At 43.0% G+C, this 17,563-nt stretch overlaps 1 protein-coding gene across 1 annotated transcript; it reads left to right on the top strand.

Annotated features, from left to right (window-relative positions):
- The first annotated feature begins 574 nt into the window (after positions 1-574).
- TMSB4X (thymosin beta 4 X-linked) lies at positions 575-2,210 on the top strand. Its single transcript, XM_035542226.2, has 3 exons — positions 575-733; positions 1,339-1,452; positions 1,752-2,210. The coding sequence occupies exons 2-3, from the start codon at positions 1,353-1,355 to the stop codon at positions 1,784-1,786; spliced, it is 135 nt and encodes a 44-aa protein (XP_035398119.1). The 5' UTR covers positions 575-733; positions 1,339-1,352; the 3' UTR covers positions 1,787-2,210.
- The last annotated feature ends 15,353 nt before the right edge of the window (positions 2,211-17,563 follow it).

The raw sequence follows: 17,563 nt of genomic DNA, 5'->3' as shown, positions 1-17,563 counted from the left end.
GGTCTCCTTTGCAGCAGGCTTGCAAGGACAGCGATGGGGTTTTTCTCTCCCTGCAGCCGGAGGTTGGGGGAGGGAGTGGAGGCTCCCGGAGCTCGTAAAGGACCGAGCGGTTCGCGTTTGCCTCTGAAATGAGGAAATCCGAGTAACACGAGCAGCCGGCAGATATTGCCCAACCCGCGGGAGAGGGGCACCCCGGGGGCTGAGGGAAAAGCTCCCCAAAGCTCCCACCCGGCCCCGGCCCCGGCCCTGCCCCATTCCCGGTCCCTGCCCCGTTTCTGGTCCCTGCCCCAGCCCCGGTCCCGGTCCCGGTCCCAGCGTCGGGGCAGGGCGGGGGCCGGGAAGCTGTGGGCAGCGGCCGCCCCCTCCGGGGCGCCCCCCCGGGGGCCGGGGCGGTCGTGGGGGACGTGTGTCTGTCTGTCTGTCTGTGTGCGTGTGTGTGTGTGTGTGTCAGTGTGTGTGTGTGTGTGTCAGTGTGTGTGTGTGTGCTGGGGGAGGGAGGGCTGGGCGCTGGGGGAGGGAGGGGAAGGAAGCAAAGGCGGGGGGGGGGGAAGGAAAAAAAAAAGAGAGAGAGAGAAAAAGGCGGAAAGCGGCAAAATGGTTAGCGGATGACATCACCGCCATTTGCATAGGCGCGGGGATAAAACCGCCCCGCCAGCGAGCGCCCTTTATACTGGCGTGCGGAGCGGCGGCGGCAGCGAGCGGCGGGGCTGAGCATCACCGCGCGGCGACACCGGTGGGTCCCGCCGCCCCCCCGGCCCCGGCAAGGCCACCCAGGGGCCCTGGACGGTGCCCCCCCCGGGGGAGACCGCGGGCAGGGCAGGGCAGGGCGCGGGGGCTATTGTCCGGGGGGGGCTATTGTCTGGAGGGGGGCTATTGTCTCGCAGGCAAGCCGCTGCAGGGCGGCGGCGTGCGACCCGCCAGCCGCCTTCGGTGCAGCCCGGCGGCTTGAGTTTTAAATTATTATTATTTCTTATTTTTTATTTCCTTATCGAGTTAAAAACCTGGCGGGCGCCGGGCGCTGCCCTTCTATTGTGCTCCACAGCCTGCAGATCCTGGGAGCTGCCACCGGCCGGGGCTGGCGGCGAGCTGCAAGCAGCTTGGATGCTGGACTGATTTTTTTTTCTTATTACTATTTATTTTTATTTATTGCACGCCGGGGATTAAGCGCCTGAATTTCGGCGTGCGTTGAGCTTTCGGCTCCAGCGGCGGCGCCCCCCCGGTGGATGCCGCTGGCCGCCTTCGGGGCGCGGCCCCGCTAGAGTCGGGGGGGCCCTGGGGGGTCCGGGGGGGTCCGGGAGCCCCGTCCGGGGGTAACGGGCTCTTCCCTTGTGCGCGCAGAGTCACCTGCCAACATGTCCGACAAACCAGACATGGCCGAGATCGAGAAATTTGACAAGTCCAAATTGAAGAAGACAGAGACGCAAGAGAAAAACCCCCTGCCTTCAAAAGAAAGTGAGTGGAGGCGGGGCGGGGAGCGGGGGGGGTTGGGAAGGGGGGGGGGTGAGGCTGGGAGGAGACAAAGAGGGGCGGCGGGCGCGGGGCCGGGCGGGGCGGGGCGGGGCGGGGGGGGATGCGCGGCTCTGCCCAGCCCGAACCCCCCCTCGACACCGGGTAGCGCTTCGTGAGGATCCATCTGGGTTTCCATTTTGATAAATCCCCCTTCACGAGCCATAGAAACTGTCCGACGGGTGCGTTTTTCAGGTTCACGATCTTTATTGCTCCTTTTCTGTTTTTCTTTTCCCCCTTTTTAGCAATTGAACAGGAGAAGCAAGCGGGTGAATCGTAATGAAATCTGCCCTTCCAAATTATGCACTGTACATTCCACAAGCATTGCCTTCTTATTTTACTTCTTTTAGCTGTTTAACTTTGTAAGATGCAAAGAGGTTGGATAAAGTTTAAAATGACTGTACTGCCCCTTTCACATCAAAAGAATAGAGAGAACTACTGACACTGAATGAAGGCGCTGCCTTTCCCTCTGCCTGTCTGGCTTTGGTCCTGGTGGCATGAAAGAGCTTGCATGTTGATGAAAGAAGAACTTGGGTGGGACTACAGTAAACTAGAGTAACACACGAATAAATGCAAAGCTGTACCAAGGTCCTGCGAGCTGTAAAATGCAGTTAATCGAGTGCCATTTTTTTTTTTGTTCAAATGATTTTAATTATTGGAATGCACAATTTTTTTAATATGCAAATAAAATGTTTTAAAACCTGGATGGTATTTATGTCCTCTGTTTGGAGAACCGTACCAAAGGATATGAAGCTTAAAAGCCGGTACTGAGACACGGGATGCTAGAAAGCCTTTGGAGAGGATTCAAACCTCAAATCACCATTCTCAATTTTTTTGATATACGCTCTCACCAGTAGATAAATTTGCGTGCCTTGAAGCTAGCCTTTAGAAAATTTCAGTTAAAAATTGCGTGTCTTAAAATTTGTTGTCATGTGAGTATATCACTTTAAATATTTCTTCTTTAATAATTAATGTAGAGATTGATAAAGGCAAAAATTTGGCTATTTTTCTTGCTTTGCCCCACCCATAGCATAGTTCTCTTAGTAAGAAGCTTTCTGTTTTGCTGAACAGATTCAACGCTGGTTGTATAAATCCATAGTTTGTTTAATTAATAATTAAGGCTTGTTCTGCTGATACAGTATTTAAAGGAAGAAGTAACTTGAATTTTCATTCCATGATTGAACATCAGCTTTTTAATATTCTAAAGTAATTTTAGTGGATGGTGCCGCATGCATATTAAAATCATTTTACTAAAGTGTTAGTCATGTTTGGAGCATTTTTATGATCTCTTTAAGGCTATTTGATCTTAAGAATTGGTATCAAAGAATATAAAGCTACAGTTTCTCTCCTAATTCAAAACTAACCATTTGGGGGCAAAAGCTTCACAGTAATTTGCAAAATCAGGATTATGATAAAAAATGCTATGCAAATAGCAACACTGCGCTGCTATGGCAGTTCATTCAGGCCTGGGACACTTTTTGGTCATTTTTCATGCTCATATAACTGGGTAAAATCAACCAGAAAGGTCAGTAGGAGTTGACTTTAGTAGTCATGATTTAGTTTTTTTTCTTGTGACTTTGTAGTGAAAAATACGTAATGTTATGGGAAAAGCTGTCAGATAGGCCTATAGCAGGGTGGTGAGTGTGGTTCTTCAGAGCCCTGGTTGTATCTTCAGGGGTTGAGCCTCTAAGTCATTTCAGCCTGTGCCTATAAAGCAAAACCAGTCCCTCTGGGCAAGTCTGGGTTATGCTGGGTCTGCTTTGAGGAGGTCACGTAGATTCGGGGATCTGACTAGCAACAAACTTTGTCCTTGAGTGAGGACATTAATGAGGGTGGTGGAGCTGCCCTGCTTGGAGGCTTGGTGGATGTCCATGCAGCTGGAGGAGGAGGCAGCCCTGGGGTGCTGTGTGCTTGCGGCACAGTCCCTGGCCCCCCAGCAACGGAAAACTTGCAGAACTGAGTGTTTGATGGATGATACGCTAGGATTCCTGCTTGAGATGTTTTGAAGCAGTCCATGGGAAGATTTTGGATGTCCTGATTGCAGAAGGGCCTTGCAGTAGCTTAAGCCAATGAGCTGAAGACTGAAATGAACCTTTTCTAGTGATTGTATTAAAATTTCATTTTATTCCCCATATATAGTGGGAAAAGCACAGCAAACTAAGCTGAGTTTCTGAAAAGACAATTAAACGATCAGCTTGCAGCCACTGATCTTAATCAGGAAACACAGGATGTAACATGACTAAATTCAGAAGCATTACGGTCTGAACTGTACGTGTGCAAGTGAATAGAGGTGAGCGCTTGCTTACGGTGGATTCACTTATGTGAAGGAAACCAGAGCAATGCATCTCTGGAGGAAGCAGAGCATTAGACATACATAGCTCTTTGTAAGTCAATGAAAGTGTGTTGCTGTCAGACAGCACAGCTCAGTAAACCAGGAAGAAGATACAAGGCTTGTGCAAGTCCAACTGGGTCAGAGGACAGAGCTGGCCGAGGGGTACCACTTTCTGCTGTGTGTGTGGTAGGAGGTGATGAGGCTCATATCTGTTTTCAGGGGGCAGGGCAATAAGCTACTGCTGCTATTAGCCGCTCTATTTATGGAGTCAAGGACTGAAATACAAAGTTACCAGGAAGGTAAACATTCCACGTCAAATTCAGGAATTGCTGGAGCTTATCATGCCCTGCTTTGCTCCTTTGTTCAGCGCTTTTTGTAGATTCAGAGGAAATGATGGCAGATACTCTCCATGTCTTGCATAGGCAATATTGAAGTGGTCACATATGACAACCACTTTACACCAGTGCAATTGATTAAATGAAGAACGAAGGCTTGGATGGATTGATAGTAATACCTGGGGCTGTGTCTATGCTGGTTTTTCACTGTGGCTAATAGATGTGTCCAATCTCTGGCTAGAAACTTTCACCAGCAACAAATTGTCTAGAAGGAAAAAAAAAATGGTCATGAAAAACGGTCATCAGAACCAGAAAGGCACATATGGTTTTTGATCTCCCAAGCTGTTATCCCAGCCCTGTGAGAGGCAGGCTGTACGCTGCTGGCTGATGTGCTCCCCGCCCCCAGCAGCCAGGCAGCTCCATCCAGGCTGCACCGCGTGGCTCTTCCTCCCTTCATGGCTATGGAGCAATTTTCTCTCTTTTTCCTGCACCTCCCAAGATACCATCAACTGTGTATATATTGTACAGGCAGCATATGCTAACAATATCCAAAATAGATTGTTGTGGTATTAAAATTAATTTTAAAAATGTTGAGACCTTAAGGCAAGCATTTTGGTCTTGTAGACTATTTTTGTGCAATGCTGAATGTGTGATAAAACACCACTTCCCCTAGTAACCCTTTACTTCCCCAGAAACAGTTTAGAAATGAGCAGTTCCTACTGTGTATTGTAATCATCCGTGGCTGCCACATACAGCTGCTGAAGGAAATACTTTCATTAACAAGGAGGTATGCTCTAATCCAAGCAGCATATAAAATACTCTGAGCACATAATACGGCATGCAGTTCAACGATTCCACGGGGTTGATACTAAAAGGGGTGTGAAGAAATAAAAAATGGAGCAGCTGCTTATTCGTTCATCTGCAGTAGTATGACTATGCAAAGCAACCTATGACAGGCTTGGAAGAGCCGTCTGCTGTGAGATCATCTGATGTGCTAGCTTTGTGCATTTTCAATTCAACAGGCGAGGCAACTGAATTGTAAATAAAAAAAAAGGGCTATTTTGTTAATTTATAGAAAGGCAATTCCAGACAACATCTCTCTATTATTTGTACACTGTCTGACAGATTAATTTGCTATTGTCCCTGTGATATGATTTCTTAAAAAGCTCTGCTCTTTACCGTGGCACCTCTTTCAAAATTCTGTGACTTATGACAAGAAAGGGCTCATTTTTCTCTCTGTTTTCAGCTGAGGTTAATGACCTGAATTTCAGTATTAGTTTTACTAGGTTTTAAAAATTATGTCAGTCTCCTCTCTGATTTTCTTTTCTTCCTGCTTAGAAAGAAAAAAAAAAATATATATATATATATTTCAAACATAGTGGGTTCTGAAAGATGCTTATTTTCCCTTTGGGTTAATGAGCTTTCAGCATACTGGGAGAACAGTGAAGATACATTTTTTATCTTGTTTCTGCAATCACGAGGACTAAAATATTCCTTTTTTCCCTGTAATCAAAAGCTGAGGTTCTCAGGAGATTCTTCAGTCGCCTGGAGCCTGGCTTTATGAAAACTGTCAGGCATGATGAGATTCATGCAACGTAAGGAGAATTGGCAACTGGGAGAGCCTCCAACCACTGCTCCCTCATAATAAGAGGATGCTGATGGCAGGGCAGAGTAAAATCTATAGCATTAGTTTCAGGCCATTTTGTGCAAAGAATGGTAGCCTAAAGCTGTAAAAAAATAATTTTATTTATTTGTTTGTTTGTTGTCCTATGGCCTCAGATTTTCTGATGGTTCTGGATTTATCCTTTACCTAACATCAACTTTTCATTCACCAGTATTTTGCAAATGAATTGATATATTTGTTCTAACTTAAAACATGTTTCCAACATTTGAACAGTCCTCAAATGTTCACAACATTTTCGATCAAAATATTATTTTGAAAAAAAAATCATCACTTCATTGACCAAAGGCTTCTTGCTGACAAAGGAACTTTTCCTGGTATTGTCATTGTAATCATTTTATCTTTGGCATGGGGTCCAAGGCTTGAAATTTGGGCCTGAAAACAATCTCTTGTGACTTTGTAGACATAGCATATTTCATGAACAGACATTTGCAGTGCCCTTTGTTTGCATAATACATGTGAATATTGAGTACACTTACAAATTGGCTAGAGATGTGCTGGGGAAAAAAAATAAGAAGAGGAATGCATTTACATGTTCCATAATATTTGTCATAGATAATTTAGTTATCCCTAATATCTTCTTGTGGTTTGAAGCTACAGCAACAACATTCAGTTCTCTAAAATGAGAGATGCGCTAGCTGAAATCTACTTATCTCTAGACTGAAAGGATGAAATCTAGGCTCCCAGATGGTTCAAATCTTACCTAAGGTCTTTTATAAATTTTCATAAGTATTAGTTTATGTTTGACTTCCTATAATGGTGCTTCATTTCCATATGACATAATCATAGATAATATGGTATATTTTACTTAGGGTTATACTTTAAGATATTTTGAAATGGAGAAATATTTCTTCAAACCATCACTTGCAGCTTTGTCATTTGCTTTTAAGGACCTCTGCACAGCTAGATCTTGATGCAAGATGATGTAGACAATTTTGGAGCTATATAATAGACTGAAGAATCGCTTGCTGGATTACTTTTTCATGCATCTTGGTTCACCTCACCTGCACTATATCATCTGGCTTCTGTAAGAAAATTGAGCCAACAGAGGGATATTCTGTCTCCATTCCCCAAACTGGGCATTGCCTTTCAGAAATGAGACTGACCCCCCGTGCAGTGGGATTAGCGTCAGTATTATATATGCGATGAGGTCTGACAGGGCAGAATATTCATCTTTAAGGATGGAAATAGCAACCTTTTGGCAAATGGCTCATAGTACTTGCTTACCAATCCGAAGAGTCCTAATTGGATTGGATAACACTACGGTACTGGATAACACTATGGATGAAAAATAATTTTAGTTCAGCTTTAGAGGCTTTAATGGTTCTCCCTCAGACTATAGAGCTAGAAATATCAAAGCAAAGGCGTAAACCAGGTGGAAAAGTAGAAAGAAACCTTTTCTAAGTCTTTACCAGCATGTCCCGTGTGTGATTCATCATGTAGAAAGGATGTGGCCACATGAAACTCAGATAGTAAATAGAAGATATTAGTTTAGGCCATGGTGTCCAGCAAAGTTGGAGACAAGAATACCTGTTTGGACTTTTTCACTATTATTTTTTTCAGGGTATTTTGGTAGCACCTTGGTGCCTGTCATAAAACCAGGGATATGAAGACATGAATAGTGAAGAACCTGTACCTGTGCTAACGGAGCTGACTCATGAGCACAGATCTAGTGAAATCAGAAGCCTGAATGGGAGCTGCCCATAGTGAATACAGCTGGGTCATACATGAAGCAGTGCTGAGGCTGCAGCACTTTGCAGCAAAGGCTACACCTTGCTCCCAGGGCTACGCTCTGCCTTGAACCTGCCACCTCCAGCCTTCCGTTTTCTCCAGGTGTCTGATCCTGATAGCAATATTGCACTGGTAGCAATATCACAGTGCAGGCTCCTGAGGGGCATTCTCAGGACGCTGCCCAGGGCAGCTGAGCCCTCTATTGTTTTAATATTGCTATTCAGCTTTCCCGTCACCTCACTTCATGGCAAGATGGTCTGCAAGCTGTTGTTCAAAACCAGCCAACTCCAGCCCATCTCGAGGCTGGTGCTGGCTGTGAACTGTTGGTTTTGGGTGCCATGGACTCCTGTATGCCTGTCATGCAAGCTCCAGAGCTCTGTCCCTCTGTGTGTCCTTTGCCTCTATGTGCTCTTCAAGGATGCCCAGATGTCAAGCCATCCCGTGCTTTTGCTGACTAGCCTAGAGGTCAGTGGGTGACTGTGGGTGCTCAATCTTGGATCGTCTTTTGAAAAATAGATTTCAAGGAACCTCCTAGAAAAATATATTACATATTATGTGCAGTAGCAACATATTTTGTTTTGTTTTGTTCTGTTTTGTTTTGTTTTATTTTTGGAGGGAGATTTTAGACAGTGAAGCTCCTGGCTATAAATTTTGACCCAACTTGTAAAATGTAAAATGGTTAAGCCTTACCAGTACTACGTAGGAATAAAGACCAGCCATAACTTTACCGATCCAGGCTCAGTGCTGGATTTAGGGCTGCTTTGAGTCCTAGGAAGGTAGAAAACCAGCTCATATAAAAATTAATGACTTACAGAATGTAATTACTAAATTACGGTTACTACACTGTGTATGAAGCCTTTCTTGATAGGGAGCCTGATGCCTAGGTCTACAAAATATGATGCTTAGATTAGATCAAAGTCTAAAAGGTCATATGAAAAATGATCACTGAAGGCCTATTAAATGAATTCCATGAGAAATGCATGATGAACATAACACAAGCATACCTACTCCATAGCATTAACAAACAAAGCAAAACAAAATGAAGTGAGCTGATGAAGGCATCAATGATTTTAGTCCCATTATATTGTTTCAGTGTTAATTAGGAATAAGAAATCTCATAGCAGACTGTAGTATACCCCACTGCTCTGACATGTTAGAGCACTATAGATGGATCCCAAACAGTCTCATTTGCAGAGCTCATGACTACATGCAGCTGATGCATGCTTGTATGATGCAGAGAACAGCACTCCCAGGAAGAGCTTAACATTTCTTTCATTTTCTTATTTTTTATTTTTAAGCATCTTTACTTACCACTCTGTGAGATGCATGGGGGTCTGCTGCCTGCTTTGCTCTTGGTAGTTGGCTTGCCAGAATTAAATGGAAGGGGAAAGGGGAAGCTCTGAGAATGAGTAAAGCTATCATGGACGACATTACCTCTCATGATCTTCTCTCAGTATCATCACCTTTCTCTGAGAGATGCAGCCTTTTACTCAGGTCCATGGACTGTACATACCCATGTACAGATGCTTCCCTGGTACTCTGTTTGTTAAAGTCATCTCTGCTGTATGTGGGAGGTGTGGGTTACACTGAGAAATGCCAAAGTAGCTCTCAAAGTCCTTGGTGCATTTTAAAGGTTAAAACCAGAACAATCTGGCATTCTATGGAAGGTCTCTAAAAGGAACAGAGTTGTTTAATCACATGTATTTTAGCACGAGAACAGATTCTTCTCCGTCCTTTTCAGCTGGACTTTGTGAGCTGATTGGGACAATTTTTTTATTTTTTTTTTTTTGGCAAAGGCCACAATGTGGCTATCTGTCCGTAGTTTTGTCTCCCAGATCAACAAAAACCAGCAGATATTGTTCTGAGACCAGGAATGATTTCCTGCAGTATTCACCTTGGTAGCCTGAATGAATCCTAATTGCATATTTAGGAATAACACAAACTGAGCAATTGGATGTTCACAGTGTCTCGGGAAATATTCCCCCCCTTGCAGAAGCTAAAAGGCCCTATGACCTGTCAAGAAGCTGAGTGCCTGTGCTTGCCTTCTTTTCAGTGATTTTTCTAGGTGTTTAGGGCATGTGCAAGTCAGGCCATTTTTTATCTGAGTGCCTTATTTAGAGTAGTAATGTAGTTTTGTCCCCTGTAGCTCCCTCCTGGTTTATGATGTTAGCTTCTACAGGGTCTCTCAGATAAGACTCTGTCACCACAAGCACTTCTCAGAAGGAATGGGAGTATCCCCTCACCATGTCTTTTCACATTTTCTTTCCCCTTCAAACCTGAATCCTGGCTCCTTCTCTAAATTTCTTCCCCTCCCTCTGGAGGGGTGCCCTGGTTACATGCCACTGTTACATGCCCAGGATGCTTGGTCTTCTCTGTAGCCCTCACTCGTCATACGCAAGCTGTGCGTGTATCACCCCTGCCAGCATCTACTCCCTGCTTCAGATTATATTTCTGACACTTTTATCCAGTCTAATCGTCTGCCAGACTGCTTGGTGTCTTCAAATCTCTTGCTCTCAAGAAGAGTCTGCTGCCAAGTTTTTGACAGGGGACTCCATCATGTATCTTCTGCCTGGGATGTCTGTGCCTGTAAAATACTCTGTACGAAAGCTTCACTCTTTCCTTTCCCCTCTCTCTTGAACGGACAAAACTGGTTCCTAAGAGCTGACCTAGCAGAGGAAGCAGCAGCATGCCAGCAAACTGGAAGGATCAGGAGCTGTGGGGGCTGACCATCAGGAAGAAAGAGCTCTCATTTTACCTTTATGCAGTCCTTCTCCTTGTTTATCCCCACTTCACAGCAATATTTTTTTTATTTTATTTTTTTAAATGATCTTGTTTATTTCTCGTGATAAGTCCATAGACTTACCTTCTTTCATGCTGCTAGCCAGCAGCGGGGAGGTTAAAAATGCAGTCAGTTACCAGTGGCAACATACTAGTGTTGTAAATCCTGCCCACACATCTTCAGATCTAGTGACATTTGAAACATCTAGGCCTTTTCTGTTAGATATACCAGTGTAATTATGTCTCAGTATATCTTTTTTCCTACGTGTCATCCTCCAGGAGTGCTCAGACAAGTATATATGAAGGATATATATGGAAGGAGAAAGAAAGAAGGAGGCTGAAGTTATGGAGAAAGAAAGGAAGCCATTACAAATTGTTCACCAGGGGTTTTGAAAGAGCAATATCACATATTAATAGTTGCCATCTAATAGCAGACTATTGATTTCTTTAAATTATTTTAGTATCTTGCCTGTGAACAGCCAGTCAGGCCGTGCCAGTGAAATCAATTATATTTTCTATCAGTACTGTATGCTTATCTTGCGTAGCAGAGATGTGGAGGTGCTGTATGTCTTCCTTGTCAGTAGTGCCATAAGCTAACAGACTGTATGCAGCAGGACTGGCACATATGCTAAAGCAAACACGTATGAAAGCTCTATGTGGAAGCCAGGGAAAAGTTGTTCCTTCTCATTAGAGTCAGCCTGGACAGGAGACAGCTTTTCTGACGGTCAGGATTTGACCCCTGTTTTATAACACCCACTAAAAAAGATTGAATTTCCATATAGGCCCATACTATTTCATTGACCTTGACCACTGCCTGGTTTGGTGGCTAAGACAACTGGTATTTCTGCAGGACTTCATGGGAGCCCACCTCAGTCCAGGCAACAAAACAGAGCTGCAGGAGACGGAAAGGGCCACAACAGCTTCAACTAGGAAAGGGAAGCAGCAAGCAGCAAGCTCCAGATAGGGTCTTGTCTTTGGTGTCTTTCTTCTGCACAGCCCCACAAAGGAGGGCAGGGGGAAAGGGCCATCCATTCATGCCCAGCTCTGGCCAGGGACCTAGAGTCGATGGTCTTTGTTATTTCCTGCTGGGACAGGGACAGCAAGGGGGGCACTACCTACAGCATGGATTCTTCTGGGATGAAGCATCTCGCCCATCACCCTTCAAATAGGCTTGTATCCGAAGATGCACCTAGCTTTTAAAGACAGATAGAAAACTGGAGTAGCATGGAGTACTTAACACCTGTTTTAAAATTCCCTTTTATTGATTTTTATACAGAAGTAATACAGCTTACATTACAGCTGTATTATGGCTGTCTTAATCACATGTCTTCAGGCATGGGATCATTCTAAAATGTTATCAGTGTTAAAAGAAAATGGGCCACTAGAGACAAAACACTAATAAAAGCTCACAGTTATGAGAAATTCACCCAAGCAGTTTACACCCTTTACCATTCCTCTGTGGTGGGCTGTTTCAGGAACAGACATGCTGCAGGCTGAGTAAAGCGGGCAGTAACTAGAGGGACTAATCACATGAGCGATCACCACATTGATGAACAAGGATTTGGCAGGATTAAGCACCCAGTTCTTCTCTGTGCGAATAAATCAATTTATTATCTGATCAAGGCCTGTGCTTTGTTCTTTGCAAATGTGAATTATTTATAACTCCACGCTGAATTTCAGCCATATACACTGACTTATTTCAACAGATTTAATGAAGTCTGAGCCTCTACCTGGGAAAGGTCTTCATATCAGAGAGCCCTTATAGATCACTTCTTCCACAGACGCAGAGTGTAGATTTTTGCTCTGGCAATGGACTGTCCACTGCCTTCAGTCACTGTTGTTGTACCTTCAGCCACAATCCTGCCTTTTTGGTGGTAATGATTACAAATTCAGCACAATATGTGCACAGTTTATTGCTTACATAGAACGACATATCACAGGCAAATGTTTCTTCCTCATGTGCAAAACAGTATTTCCAGTGAGGCAGACAAACATATTCAATCCTTTATGAACATACAAACATTACAGTGTTTGATAAATGAAGAAATATCTCCAGCATAATTTTGCAGTATCTGATCTATCAGTGTTTATACTGTGCAGCTTAAGGCAAATGATATACACAGGAGATGAAAATGGTTAATTTGCATATACCATTCTTGTGAATATTTTAAGAATTACTGTGTATTTAACCAACCTGACAAAAGTTCCCAATGTTAAACTATGCTTTAGTATTATCTTAACAAGCAGGGGGGTGTTCAGCTAGCTACCGTAGACATCTCTTTTGACTATAAAGGGAATTTGTTTGCTAATTTTGGTCTTTTGAATTGTACAGAAGTTAGATCACTGAACCAGCCTAAAATAGATGGAGCGGAGACCCTTATAACAAGAAACTGTTATTGCATTCTTTGTTTTGCGAGATATGTTTTAAATACTCATCTGGACTAACAAGGGGTGGATGGCTCCATGGGTGGAGCTCAGTAAAACTGTGGAGATTGGTATGCACCCTGGGCTTTTACTGCCTGGCTTTGCTAGCCTTGGTGAGGAAAAGAGAAGACATGGACAGCTTTTTTAACAAACAGAAGGGAAGGTATGTTCCTTCTGTGGGAATAATGGCTCCCTGCTCTCCATCGACATCCCCACATCTCACAGGTGAGGAGGCTGGTCCCCCATGAACAGTCCTTCCTTTTCTCACCCCTCAGCAACTAGCAACATGCTCACCAATGAACCTGAGGCTTCATTATCAGTGCTCAGCAAAATGTTTCATTTCTACCTCAGGGTTTGTCTGGAGATAGACAAAAGCTGTGAACTCAGCACTTAGACACATAAGGCAGCCCCTTTTATTCCCTCTAGATCTCACGGTGTTCGTTCTTTGCTTTTCAGACATTCAGTCATTATCCCTTAAGGCAATGATGATTTTTGAAAAAACCCACACTTTTAACTCAGTCAGTAGTTTAATTGACAAGAATATACATACTTTACCACCTCCAGAAAACGGGCATGAATATATGAGGACTAAAAGAAGTTTCGAAGAGGCAGCAGTTTTATTATTCTCATCTTTTCTATACTTTTCTCAGTTGTGACCAGTGATTTTGTTTCACAGTAGAAAGTCACATCCCAGCAGCAAAACAATAGGACTGGAAACAAATAACCGCCTTTGACTGGAAATGAATAACTGCTTCATGGTATCTTAAGTGCCTCTAATTTCACCTGGCTTTCATCACTTATCCTTTATTAGGTCTTCTGGTTAGTTTACCTTAATGGCAAACATCCAGTCATTTTACAGCAACTGTGGAACTCATGTGATACAAATGTACACCTTTGTTATGCAGTGTGCACCCATGATTTATATTCTCAATATAATTTCAGCAGGTACCAATATTAGTTAGAATTTCTATCATTTAGAAGATAAAATTTGGAACAGGGGAATACTTTATTTTTTTCTGTTATTAATACTGAAATATATGGATGTTATTTGGTTGATTGCAACTTTTGACTTTGTGCTGAAAACATAAAAACTTAGTCCACTTTAGGCAAAGCAATCTCAGTGAAAACATTATGAAAGATATAACTCATAAATCACCTATGAAATGAACCAAATATCAAGGGTTGTTACCTTCATTAACTTCGTGCTATCTTAATTTTCTCCCAGTAACTTAAAAGAGCATTAAAACATGTGCATGGCTGATCTCCCATGGAAAAAATCTAACTGATGGTGTGCAAGCCATTATTAGCTTTTTTTCCAAAATTCTGTGCAATTATTTTAGTAGGGTTTTTTTAATATAGGTCTGTATGTTGGCTGAATGCTGCATTTAGCAGCACATATATTTAAGCTCCACAGAACATAAAATTAAGAAATTCTAAGTATAGACTTTTTATAGTTGTGTGAAGCATGTATAGGGCAATATGTACACCTATATACCCTATTTACCATTTTCCTAGTCCTACTACTTTTATTAATATGGATTTCCTCCCTCTTTGCCTTTCAGTTCTTGAGTTTATTCCCATATGTTTCCTGATTTACAGTGTTATATGCTCTGCTCCTTTGTGCTACTCTGTAAGGACAGACCCTTGCACTCTTGAGAAAATGAAGGATCTCAGAGTGTCCATGCAAACCAGCTGAGAGGGACCACAGTGAATATCTTGTAAATGAAAATTGTGCTCAGAGTGCTAACAATGTCAACAACTGGCAATTCTTTATATATATATATATATATAAAATAAATATCAAAATAAATGAACAACAAAATAACAAAATAAATAAATAAATAAATGGAAAATTGTAAATTATACTGCCATTTCTCTAGTTTAGGCTGCAAACTGCCCTGGATGTCTGGACCATTATTTACATTATGTTCACGTATGTTCTCAGAAATCAGTTGACTTGCACAGCCAGGGACAGATTTGGAAAGGTATCCAGTTCATTCGGACACATATATTCTTTGAAACCCTGGTTTAAAGTAGCTCTAGCTATTCTGTAAAGCCATCCTTACAGGGTTTTTACAAACTGGGTTCAGGTCAAATTTGAAAAAGTGGATCCTATGGAGTCTATCCAGTGCAGTGGGATCTGTAGGTATTGTGGTGGCTTGGGGAATAAGCATTACCTCACCTCCTCCAGTAGGTAATTCAATGCAGGCTTCATTCAGTCTGTACCTAGGTCAATTTTTTCTTTATTCATACAGACAGCTTATCTCATTTCTACGTTACTAGGAATTCTTAGATCCCTTCCTTTTTGTCCATTTGTTCACAGTTACCAAAACTCCCCCATATTCTATGACATTATTGTCTCACTTCTGATAAAAAAATAGGTTCTGTAGTCCCATTTTTTGATGTTTATCTGAAAACTTCCTATTGGTTTTGTTCTCACTAGCTGATCCTATGGATAGGTATATCCAAGGTAGTTAGAGATTGCTTCTTGGGTAGTTGTGTTGGACATTTTGCCCTTTGCTTGATAAAGCAAAAAGAGAAGCTCATTTTTATGAATCATTAGACATCAGGCTTTCATAATGCTTGAGAGTTAGCATTCTGAGAACTACTTGTACAGAAATTTAATGAAACAAAAGAGGATATGCAGTCCAAGGCCTTCAAACAAAGAGAGCTCTCTTGAACAGGGAATTATTTTTGTGCTTGGCATCTTAGACTTGTCATTTTCCACATGGAAAAAAGGTGAAAGGGGTACCTTAGAAAATCAAGCACCAAAATCTGCTACATGGGGTTCTGTAGCTCCACTAGAAACCTTTAGAGCTGTGCAGATTGAAAAGGATTAAAAAGTCTCTGCCTTCTTCATACCAGTGCAGCTCTGGTCCCAGGAAGTAGCCTGGTAGACAGGTGTCACGGGTTTTAGACTGTGTTTACACATTTAGCAACCAGCTGTTACATGGTTTAAGTACTCCCACGTCTCCCTCTCACCACCAAACCCTGCTGAATTACACCTCCACTAGCATCATTTCCTTCACTGACCTGGCAGAGCAGTTGGTATGACAGATAGTGACCCTGATCAGGGTGAAAAACAAAGAAAAATGTTATTTCCTGGCTAGGGCATTTCCCTACCCAAGCTCTCCAGGCAGCTGCATGAAGGCTTGTGCTAGCTCAATGGTGATGTGCAGAAGGAAAGCAGGGGGAGAAGGACTGGGGCTCTCCAGCAATAACCTGGGATGAAAACTGGGATGAAAATTGGGATGAAGCCAATGTGCCTGCAGAGATATTGCAGCTTTCCACATCAGCTGAATGGGAGTTTCCACTTTCCTCCTTATTTTGTTCTCTGAAGGTGCTAAACAGCCAGCAAGTGCTGTCATTTTGGCTACTGCAGTGCTAAAACATCTGGGGACCCCCGTCTGTGATAAATGACAAATATATTTATATAGGTATACTTATATGGACAGAGAAGGCTGTTGCTGCCACTTTGGCATATCTAAAGTCAGATCTAAATTCCTTCTCTGAAATAGCTGGAAGAGAGGCTAAGTACGACAGATTTACTCTGAACCTCCCACCAAGACACTACTTCCAGTTCTGGCAGCTCTCTGTTCCCTGTCCTTTTGCCTGTTCCTTTGGGGCTTTACCATTTCCCTTTCTTATCACAACGTGTGACTCCACACCAGGGCGAGGAGAGGTGGCAGCCTTCAGGAAGGAGCTCAGATGACTCCAGCCCCACACAGCTGGTTGTGTTTTGCACTCCCTCTGCCCCAATAAGCATGTAATTTGCACCCTGCAAGAAGCTGATTCTCCTCAACTCCCACTCCCAGGTGCTCAGTAAGACTTGCTGACACGTAATATATGGCTGCTCAAGTGGGGACCACAGGGTGCGGCTGACTCAGCTGTCAGCTCCCTGCCAAGGGGCAAAATGAGAGGTGCAGGCTACAGAAGGTAGAATTCAAAACACCGCTCACGATAAATAGCAAGCTGAGCCCGCCATAAGGCAAGCAGATGGATGTGGCGCCCTTTGGTTCTTTCCAGCTACACAAGTAGTTATTCTTTCTTGAGTCATGCATAGCAATGGTACAATTATTTTTGGATCACCACCAAGACATCACTGATATAACAATCGCATCTGTGGTACAACCGCTGGCAACTACTTGTTGCAGCAGTATGTAGCACCGTGTTCAGATGCATTACTTTCTATTTGTAGATGTTTTTTACAGTTCAACGTCCAATTTTCTGAGTGTCTAACAAGACAGAGTATGATTGTGTTTGAGTGCCCCACCTGAGATACATTAGAGGACCCTGAATTCAGTTAAGCATCAAAAAACTTCTCTGTCAAAGAGAGAGTCAGTGGGACACCCCAAATACATGGTTTTTTTTTTGTTGTTTTTGTTTTTCAGTATATTTTCTCCAGAACCTTGGGTATATTTCATAGAAATTACTGCCAGCAATTGAACTCTGCAAACATTTACATTTCTTGGTGTATTATTCAAGGACTAAGTGGGTACTCTGTGATGATGATTGTGCATTGCTGTTGTGTGTTGATTGTATCAATATGTATTGGCTGTGTAGTGGTATTAGAAATGGGCCCTGAGGACTCATCCTAAGATACCCATTTGGAAGGGCTAAGGGTGAGATCTCAGCACTTCATTTAGCTGAGCTCAGGCATCTAATTCTTAAATGGTGCAGTGCTGAGGGTCTCCATACAGCCAACGGTGAGACATCATATTTCCATCTAAATGGCAGGGCCTAGTCTAAGGTTTTCCATTGTTCTAGGCAGGTATA

Source organism: Cygnus atratus, chromosome 1, assembly GCF_013377495.2.
Source record: "Cygnus atratus isolate AKBS03 ecotype Queensland, Australia chromosome 1, CAtr_DNAZoo_HiC_assembly, whole genome shotgun sequence".
Lineage (NCBI taxonomy): Eukaryota > Metazoa > Chordata > Aves > Anseriformes > Anatidae > Cygnus > Cygnus atratus.
This window is presented reverse-complemented; position numbering and strand designations above follow the sequence as displayed.

Excerpts from the sequence above, each read along its gene's own strand:
- TMSB4X (XM_035542226.2), top strand. The coding sequence starts at position 1,353 with ATGTCCGACAAACCAGACATGGCCGAGATCGAGAAATTTGACAAGTCC. Across the intron at positions 1,453-1,751 it reads CCCCCTGCCTTCAAAAGAAA|CAATTGAACAGGAGAAGCAA; the intron begins GTGAGTGGAGGC and ends CCCCCTTTTTAG.